The sequence below is a fragment of the Athene cunicularia genome, assembly GCF_003259725.1.
Source record: "Athene cunicularia isolate RWA chromosome 3 unlocalized genomic scaffold, athCun1 chr3_part1, whole genome shotgun sequence".
Taxonomy (NCBI): domain Eukaryota; kingdom Metazoa; phylum Chordata; class Aves; order Strigiformes; family Strigidae; genus Athene; species Athene cunicularia.
Window position 1 is genome coordinate 62,523,100 of NW_020799097.1, and position 10,821 is coordinate 62,533,920.

Here is a 10,821-nt window from a genome sequence, read left to right on the forward strand (position 1 = left end):
AAAATACTTGTGAACTGAGTGGTTGCCAAGTACAACTAAAGTGTCACTGGGAAGGTTAAGAGTATGTTTTCTTACTGGGGAATTCCAGAGGAAATATTATGGAGGGGGGGGGGAAAAAAAAAAAAAAAAAAAGGACCATGGTTTATAGGGCAAGGTTTCAAAGCTTTTTTGGCAAGATATAATTTCTACTGCATTATCACCAGTCCTCAATATCCTCAAGCAAAGGCAGAGACTGAAAGAAATGTGCAGACAAGATGATCCTTGCTTGGCACAGTTACGTACAGATCAGCTCCTGTTATGTCAGCTAAATAAAACAGATTTCACAGGGAAGCACTTGCCATCTCAGTGACTGACACTAGAAGAAACTCTGTCTATCTATCTATCCACCTGTCTATTCACAGAAGATAAGAGGTTGTAGGGGCTATATTATGAACTATATGTTCAGCTGTCTCTGAAACATTTGGATTTATATGGGAATTTAGGTCAGGAGCAAAGGTGAACAATGTCCACAAAATCACAGGAAAATTTGTCCCAGAAAAACTGTGAGTACTTTTCTACAAAAGATGCTGAAGTGTTACCAGGAGTACCTAAAACTGTGCATTTAAAGAGAAACAGCAATGTTGTCTCTATACTGAGAGGTATCTGGCATTAAAAAAATCACGATTTGCACCGAAGTAGCTTCTGGTAGTGTGAAAACAGGTTTAATACATACTTCCTTCAGCTGAATGTTTTTATCCCCTGCAGTTGCGTAGTTAAAAGAACTTTGTGTGGTATGAACTGGCATGGGATTTAAGCCCATGTCTAAAGCAGCCTGAAGAAGCAGCTCCTGTAATCAGCTCATTTGTTAGGCTAAGGCCAAAAACTAGAGATGGACCATTTAGACATTGTCATTAACTACTTCATCATTTATGTTAGAAACATTAAAAATGTTTCTCAATTCTGTCCAAACTCCTCCAGAATTACATTTCCTATAACCCAGCGTAAATGCCTTCAGCTTCATTCTTGACCTCTAGAAGGCACTGGCACCTCAGAAGCGAGAATATTTGTGTGCGTGTGTGTTAGTTTACTACATTGAGATTTAGGGCATCTGAGGTTAATTTTAGTGGCCCTTCCCATGTAATCAGATAGCTCCTACATGTCTGTCAAGAAGTAATTTGTCACAGTCCCATAATGGCACTTAGCTGGTGTGTTGCCACTGTTGACTTCTAGTACCTCACCCTAAGAGCTGAGTCCTGCTCTCCATTACATTGGACAGAGTGGGGTTATAAGCAGTTATTGGCCTCCTCATCAAATTAAAACAACATCTGACAATTGACAGATCAGTAAGGATGGATGCTTTACTTATTCATATGCAGCCCCCAGCAATTTAGCTGGTTCCCTAATTGTCTTGTATAACAAAAGTGAGTTGTCTCTACTTGTCCTATATTTCTACCCACAAAGCACTAAGGATCCACCTCATTTTATCATTGTCAGAGCTACTAAAGGTACTGTTATCTACTTTCTTTTTCCTTTTCTTTTGCACAGCAATCATACCCAGTGCAAGACTGCCTCTCTGTTAGTGACCGATTTAAAGAGTGAGATACTCAAGAAGATGGAATTGTTCCATAATTTTGCTTATGTAAAGTAGATGTATTTTAAAAGACCAGTCCCCAGAGGTAATACAATCATACCTGTATTTCTGATTGAGAAAAAGAAATATCCCTGGAAATTGCAATTTAACTAAACTAACTAACTAAATTAACTAACTAAATCTGGAATAAAAAATTTCTGTGAAAGTTCCATGTGAAAACATAAAGAGACGCAAGACACTTAGAAGTCATATATGATTTAAAAAAAAAAAAAGTATAAATAAAATTATTTTACTCATTCTTAATGAACCAAGTAGTAAAAATTTTCTTACAGACTTAAGACTCATAGGTGACTAAGTAAAGGAATTTTTTTTCCAGTAATAATGTTGCATGACAAGTCCCTCAGCCAGTTTTCACAGGAAGGAAGAAATATCCAATTTTGTCTTAAAAGTACAGATCAGAAAAGCTGTCTTTGGCTGTATCTGATTCTAATCTAGCAATAGTGTCCCCATCAAACTGAAGTCCAAACAACTGCCCCCACAGCAAGTTCACCTCTGACAAGAAGTTAAGCACTCCTAATGCTCAGTTTCTGTAGCATCTCCAAAAATAACTGAGGAATCAGAACCCAACTGCTGACCTGGTGGTACAACAGGCAAATGATGGGCCAGATCCCTTTTCACGGCTCTTTGTGTTTTACAGTGCTGACAACATTAGAGCTTGTTTTCATCAGTATACTATTCAGATATGACTCAGAACACATATGGAGAATAGATATGTGTGCTACCAAGATTCAATTTTTAAAGCCACTTTTCTGTTCATAACCATACTGAAAAAAAAAAACCACCAAAAACCAAAAAACAAACCAACAACCACCATGCAACAAAAATGTGCTAAACTGACAAAAATTGCCACTAATAGCTGTCTGAATCATTACCTGGTCATCTCCTGTCCTCTAACTTCATTGAGGATGGGAAAGGGGAAAGGTGCTTGATGTATAACTATGAAAAATGTCGATTTGAGGAAAACTCTTAGATTAACAAACTTGGACACTGAACACTTTACAAAATGAAAAACTAAGTTTTTGGCAGCTGAACATATGATTGAGATATATTGGTTAATATTCAAAAGAAGGAAAAAAAGAAATAAGACCTCAGTTTGCTACGGAGACTTTCGCATCACAATACACCTACAAATTAAGAAGTCCCTATAAACAGGAGAGTAGGCACTTGTGAAGCCTTTGAATCTATACGCATAATATGGTCATTTTCTGGGCGATCTGTAATCCATACTAGAAAGCAACAGTAGATGGCCTACTTTTCACAAAAAGTGAGAGCTAGAGAAAACCACATTGTGCCATAGGGAGGGGAAAGCACAGGCATAGCCTTCATTATTAATTGGCATACAACAGAAAGAGCAAGCAGAAACAAGACTAGTAAAAGAAAGAAGGGAATTCTCCCCGGAAACATATGGAAAGCACAAAACAGAAGTAATAAAACATTAAAGAACATGGATACAAACACCAGCGTGTCCAGAAAATGCAATTGTTAGCAATGAACATAATGAAAGCACTGGAAGTGTGAATGCAAAAGTTAATGGCTTCTTTTACACGTGTGAGAGAGTGAAGGGCAAAAAAACGGGCTATCTAAATAACAAATGTATGAAAGAGTCTTCCAAGTATCATTTTCTATATAACTCACCAGCCTTCACTAAAGGGAGAAGTAAAGGAAAGCACAGAAAATTCCACTTTGACACCTGCCTTTTAAAGCTGTTTTCATTTTCACAGTTTATCTTTGTAGTTCCTGCACAGCAGAGCTCCCAAAGCCAAGCACTGTCAGCAAGTCACTCTGGTCGCAGACCTGGTTTTCTATTCACTTACGTCACTGGTTCACTGGACCAACTCCTTTTTTATAATTAGCCACCAAGGCTACTTTTTGGCTAACCTGGCCATGTAAACCCAATATAGGCTCAAATCCCTAAAGAAAACTAAGCACCCAGCCAATGTTGAGGTGCCCTGTGCTCAGGTAGCTGAGCATAAGCTTTTCCAATACTTTTGACTGTGCTTTTCCTATGCTGTTGAGCTCTCAAACCACAAGTTTCTGAATGCTGTCAATTGCCATTTACAAAGTACCTCAGGAAATATTTTTGCAGGTCCACAAAGCATTTAACCCTGGAAAACCAGTGCATGTAAATGAATGCAGGTGCAATGTTACAGGCAATTTGAAGAGTTGTTGCTAAAAAACGTTTGGTGATCATGTTTTCCAACAGGATACACGAAGTCTGTTGGACACAGAAAGACTCAGTAATAACATAGTGATTGCTTCAGAGTTGTCTAATCAATAGCAATCACCTATTTAACCATTAGTCTTGCTTCTAGTTAGAATCCAGCAAACTTCTTTAAAAAATAATGGTATGATGTAGGAGTAGCTCAACTGAATTAAATGGTAGCGCTTATGGGCACAAGGAAGAGGGGAAGGACCACAGCCTTATTTGTATAAACAGTTACTGCAAACAGAATTTTTCTAGTTTTTGAACAGCAGTGGGTAACAAGGGTTGCAAGGTATAAAAATGGAGGTGATTAATTCTGTCTTGGCCTGAAAAAAATTACTTTTCTTGCCAATCTTTTGGCACCTCCTTCTGACTAATACAGAAAGGAGTGACATAGGGCCTGAGGATGTAAAACAAATACAGTGAGAAATTAAAAGCTTTACCATCTAGCCTATATTAGGCTACCACAGCAATAGGGTAAATGTGAAGGAAAGTGAAAAAAGAAGAGAGGGATTGGTTCCACCTCATAATTTTCAGTTAGTCCAATGCTGGAAGAAGGTTTGAGAGGGGGAAGGTTATAAGCATATAAAATATTGGATTTTAATAAGATCATAATGGACTGTGTGGGAAATAGGGTTTTGTGTGTGAAGTGTAAATTGTCCATGACAAATCTACAAGATTGGATTAATAATGGGTTAACCTGTAAAAGGAAATGTGTAAGAAAAGACTTCAACTAGTTAGGACCACCAAAGGAGGCACGTCTCCCTTTACATATCTCCCAGTACAAGGAGAAATTAATGAACTTTGCAGACAATGGGTTTGACAAGCCCGTGAAGTTCAACAAGGCCAAGTGCAAGGACCTGCACATGGGTCAGGACAATCCCAAGCACAGATACAGGCTGGGCCATGGCTGGATTAAAAACAGCCCTGGACAGAAGGACTTGGGGGTATTAGTGGATGGAAAACTGACTATGAGCTGGCAATGTGCATTCGCAGCCCAGAAAGCCAACAGTATCCTGGGCTGTATCAAGAGAAGTGTGGCCAGCAGGACGAGGGAGGGGATTCTCCCCCTCTACTCTGCTCTGGTGAGACCTCACCTGAGGTATGATGTCCAACTCTGGGGCCCTGTTTGCTGGTTAAGGATACCAGTTAAACTTAGACACCAGAGTGAAAAGAGTGGGCATATTTTACTGGGGATAACTAAATAATGTAACAGAGTAATAGAGAAAACATACAGTAAGAAAAGACACAATAGTGCACTTAAAGCAAACAAATAGGAAAATACAGGGTAGGTCAACTCTGGCTTGGGCCTCTTGTCCAAGCCTTAGTACTTCAGACCCCCAACATACGAAGGACATGGATGTGTTGGAGCAGGTCCAGAGGAGGCCACAAAGAAGATCAGGAGGCTGGGGCACCTCCCTTATGAGGAGAGGCTGAGAGAGTTGGAGCTGTTCAGCCTGGGGAAGAGAAGGCTCCAGGCAGACCTTATAGTTGCCTTCCAGTACTCAAGGGAACCTACAAGAAAGATGGGGAGGGACTTTATAGTAGGGCCTGAAGTGATAGGACGAGGGGTAATGGCTTTAAACTGAAAGAGGGTAGATACAGATTAGATGTAAGGAAGAAATTCTTTCCTGTGAGGGTGGTGAGACACTGGCACAGGTTGCCCAGAGAAGCTGTGGCTGCCCCCACCCTGGCAGTGTTCCAGGGCAGGTTGTTCAGGGCTTTGAGCAGCCTGGGCTAGTGGGAGGTGTCCCTGCCCATGGCAGGGGGGTGGAACTAGATGATCTTTAATGTCCCTTCCAACCCAAACCATTCTATCATTCTATGATACTATGATTCTATGACAAGATGAGAGTCTGCCCATCCTTTTATTTAAACCAGTGAAATGTGATTCTTTCTAATGTACTAAGTCAATAAACAAGAGGGGAGAAAGACTGCTGTAAGGGGGAATCAGGCCTTCTCAGTGGTGTGACAGTGGAATAAGGGTGAATTTAAGAAGTTGGTGTCTATGGGACATTGCCATGTTCTGCATTGAACAAGTGACTAAACTCATTTACACATTTACCCTCAGCTACACTACTCTGATTTATAGATTAAGCTCCGCTTTCAGGTACAGCAGGGTATATGTATAGTACCTCAAGAAACATCACTGGAGTCGCTTTGCATTTACAAGGGCAAAAATGGGAGGGAAGCAGCAGGCTCAATTCTCTGCTAAACCAGTGCAAAGGTGCACGTCCCTCAGAGGACACTTTTAAAGGCAGCTACAGAACAAAAGCCTCTCTGCTTGCCAGCCAGGCATACATTATAGTCACCACACCCTTCTAGGTAAACACATACATAGAGCAAATCACTTCTTTTGTGAATAGGGTTTACTTTATCATTTTGAAAGGCATATTGCTATTTCTTGACATATTAGTATGCTTAAATGAATCACTTAAGAAAATAAACTTATTTGCCTATGTTTACATTTGTTTGTCCTCTCCTCTGTTTTTAATCAAATTTGTCAAATACGTTTATCACATTGTGTTTTAAATAAATAAATAAACACCACGAATGCCTTTGAAATACTAGTTGCTAGCAATACAATACAGACAAGAAATTACACAGTCTTCCGTGTGATGAGAGTAGGTGGAAAGGATGTATTGCTCCAGGTATGCTGATAACATACAATGTCAATACTGCACCATATTGCTAATTTTCTCTTGCTTTGAATGTCAGTGCCCTGTTACAGGTTAAAAGATGGAGCTTCTTATTGTTAGTACTGTGCTTTAAAGAGAAAAAAAAATAATTCTGTGGGATGACATAGCACTGCGCTCAGACCACCACCAAGCCCACCACACTTGGGCAGCCGACTTGATGTGCAGATCTGCTGGCGTCCGAGGAACTGGTGCCACTTGCCCCAAGCCTCAATTTGCACCTACTACACTGTGCTGTTTCAGAACAAATGAAATAACAGCTTTTGTACAACATATGTTCAGTTCCTATAGTATGCTATTTTTGCAGTTGGAAGGCCTCGGGCATTGCTCTCCTTCCAAGCCATACACAAACAAAGAGGGTTTACCACAAAAAAGAGCCTCTGCTGAAGAGTGTAAGGTTTACCTTTGCTCCCTCACTCAGGATCCTAATTTCATCAAGTTATGTCCTTTCCTTTCATTCTATATGATATAGCTCTAACCTAAAGTTTTCTCCCAGCAACAGCACAGGTCCTTCTTGATTTTCCCTTACCTTTTAAACCAACAGTATCATCCAAGACTTTGTCATCAGTAAAATCTAGATGTTACACCAGAAAGGAAATAGTTCTCTTATTCTGTTAGTAATCCCTTTCATATAAAATTTCCATTGATTCAGTGTAACCTTATCACTTTTTATTGCCACCTGATCTGGGCTAAGGCCAACTATACTTGAAAAATAAAATTAAAAAAAATAAAAATAGAAATAATGCAGTCAACTGTTAAGTCTGAATCGTTGCTGTCTTATTCTAGTTCTATACCAGAACACACTGGATTTTCAGTGTAGGTGCTCTGGTATAATCACAGGGTAACGGTGTTCTAGTAGAGTCTAAAACTGCATGTGCTGAAACCAGATGTGCAAACCTGAAGATCTAGGCTATGCCATCTACACAGCTGGAGTAGGAGACAGCAGAGCCCCTCCTTTCTCTAAGGACATGGATGCATAGCCTAGGACACATCTTGTTTCCAGCCCCGAAAAGGTTTCCTCTCATCTCACTACCCTGCCTCTGGCTTTTCAGCCTGGCTGCAAGAAAACATGGGTTTGACACCGTGGAGGTAGCTGCATCTTCTGCTGGCCCACAGATGCTGACATATGTTTTGGCCCTATCCAGGTCCCCACAATGTCCATTTTCAGTAGGGCAGGTGGTTGCCATTCACACCTACGTGTTTGCTGTTCTCGCAGTCCCGGCGCACATGCAAATCTGGGTGGCAGCATACCCAGCTACCTTTGAGGCAGGTACCCCTCAGGAAGCCAGCAGTGCAGCCGCTGGGCTGGCCCTCATGTGCTACACAGTTTACTGGAACAAAAATGTTAATGCATATTGTTGGACACAATTTATAGCCACAGGTAGGGGAATCTGGCTAAATAAATGGCTCTAAGCCACCTGGTATGTGATACAAACGGCATTAAACCTCAGTCTCCTGCTTCCCTCCCCAGAGTTTTTAATCAACCTTCTTATCTTCTTTTATGAGGAACTCATGTTAGGAAGTCTACATTAAAGGGAAACACACTTTTCTATTTTGCTTCAAATGTGTTAACAATATTTATTGAAAATATTTCTGGCCAAAGTATCAAAAAACTTCAGATTTTAAATGATAAAAATACCACAACTGCACTTGAAACTTTACAGTAACTACAGTCTAAAAGTGAAACTAAAAAAAGTGAAAGTTGCCTGTTGTTTTTCATTGCAGAAGCTGAGAGAAATGCAGAAAGTAAACAAAAAAGCACATATTAACATGCATTTATAAAAATTCTTCAGCATTTTAAGATGCCTTCAGATCAGAGGGAAACAAATGTGTCTATAACACTTGTGTTAGAAAAAAAAAAAAAAAAAAAAAAAAAGTAGCTAGACAGTGATTTCACAGTATTCCTTGCAGATTCTGTGACAAACTCAGAAAAAGTAGGAACAACACATAGGTAGAGATTGCTGTTGGGATTTTCCGGAGCCTGGAAAGAATTTATGCAACTATCTGATAGCCATTTGGCAAATCTCAGTGTTCAGGCTTGCTGTTCTTCTTCTCCCAGCTAAATTTCCTTCACGATTCCTTTTCTGTTTGGTTATGGGTAGTTAGCTAACGTTGGCAATACTCAGCCCAAGTCACGCCGGCTAAACAGCAGATTGCAACAGGAAAACATTAAGAATGAAGACAGCATGTCTTGGGTTTGATGTTTAACTAGGATTCTTGAAACTTTCTTCACATGCCTTTAACTCCATTTTGAGGTTTGTGTTTGTAGTGGAGATGCAGGAAATCAAGTAATTCAACGTGTATTTAGCATTTGTATAATTACTTTTATTAAATTACTTATATAATTTGTGTAAGTAAAAGATCACCAGAACATGCAGTTACACTGTTTACAATTACTCTGTCAGTTGATGCAATTACTATAAATAGGCTTAGAGACATCACTAATTAATGAAGTTGGAAGGGTAATATAAGAAGTCATCTGCTCCTGCACATCTAGGGCATATGATCTCAAAGTTCAGATGTAGAAGGGTGATTTCTTTTTCTTTAGGGCTTTGGCAAGGATATATTATAAAGAATCCTCACAGCCCAAATTGCCTCAGGCTACAGATGCTTGGGAAAGAAAATAAAATAGTAGAGTCGTGGCTCATTTTTAACTAATTTTTAAACATTAAGAATGAAGCAACACCAGTGGAGTATATGCACACACCTTACTGCTTTTAGTGGGGTTTATATATGCAGAGTTGGGGAAGATTGATCTCTAAACCTGGAGCAGAGGTGTCATTTCCCTCTTTATTTTGAACACAGTAAAAATATGTTTTATTTGCAAGTTTAAGTATTCTCATAAACCAAATGGGGTGGTTTTTTTCGATCTGAAAAGAAAAAATGATATTTATTCAGAGTCACTGGAAAAGAAATGTAGTCATATAAAACCTTCTAGAAGAAAACTGTGCATATTAACAGTTCTCTTGAGAGCAATAATAGACACTCTTTGCATTTATTCAGCAAATTTACATCCAAATCGGTAAGATGTTAGATTTGTCTCAGCTAACACTGAAATATTTGCAAAAATCAACAAGGGAAAATGTTTCCTGCAGAAGCAAGAAGAGATATAACCTTGCAGTTTTGTTTGTACCTGTGTGGGAAACTATAGGCAACATGACCACACCATTTCAGTGAAACATATTTTTTTCAGCCACAGAGTTACTAGTACCTACCCTTAACAGCAGATCCAGTGAATCCCATCATGGTCTTACAGCTGCACTGACTACAGGCCCAGCTTTCAGCCTCCTATGTACATAAGAAATACTCACCGGTGGCACAATACTCAGAAATCTCTTACTTTTAAACAACTTTCTGTAGAGGATTCAGGATTAGATTCTGAGGTAGCTGTGTAAGTATCATTCCCATTACTGGTAATGAAACCAACATTTTACACACACAAAAAAGTTACACTCTTGTGAATTACTATGGGCTTTGATTCTGCAACAGTAACACCACCAACACTCAGCAACACTGGCTAGCTACAGTGTGGACACGGAGATGGCTTTCTGTATTTTCCCTGTCCTTCTGATTTCCTTCATTCCCCAAAACATCTCCACCAGATTAAAAAAAACCAAAAAAAACAAACAAAAAAAAAAACCACACAACAACAAACGAACGAACAAACAAAAAACAACAAAACAACTCAGAAATCTGATGGATCTGGGTAGTCTTGATCTCTGCTGATGGCAGTATGCACTTTAGGTGAAGTTCACCGGGTGCAGAACAGAGATGAATCAGTCTTTGGTTTTCCAGTTGTCCCACTGCCACTAGCATTAAATCACCACCACCACCACCACCACCCTTACTCGCAGAGAAACGCCTTGCAAAGATGCAAAGATGTCATTGTGCGAAGCACCTCCACCCTGCGCTAATGCTGGTCCCCCGATGCAGCAGACCCATTTGACAGGTAGGCAAATGGAGGTCGGGAGGGACGGCAGCTCCCGTCGAGGGCGTGGGTAGGGCAAAGCGGGATTGACGTGCACCCTCTGGTTAATTCGTGATCCCGAGGAGCGGTGCATCCGCAGAGCGCGGCGAGGCAGCCCCTGCCGCCTGTCCACCCCCGCGCTGCCTGCGCCGGTGAATCCCGTTACACGACAGTCTACGGGACACGAGAGACCCGACGGGGCGGGGGCTGCCCGCGAGCTGCGCTGTGCCCACGGCACGGGAGGACAGCGGGAGGCCAGGGCAGCCAGCCCGCCCCGGCCCTCCGGGAGCGGCGCCGCGGGCTCGGGAGCGGCCCCTCGGCCCCG

The 10,821-nt window shown here is 40.8% G+C and overlaps 1 protein-coding gene across 1 annotated transcript in view; it reads left to right on the forward strand.

Annotated features, from left to right (window-relative positions):
* Nucleotides 1-10,408: 10,408 nt before the first annotated feature.
* The window catches only part of MYB (MYB proto-oncogene, transcription factor), a 25,309-nt gene continuing 24,896 nt past the window's right edge, over nucleotides 10,409-10,821 (forward strand). The window contains exon 1 of the mRNA XM_026844537.1: nucleotides 10,409-10,527. Coding sequence (XP_026700338.1) covers nucleotides 10,409-10,527 — 119 coding nt within the window. The remainder of the gene's footprint in view (nucleotides 10,528-10,821) is intronic.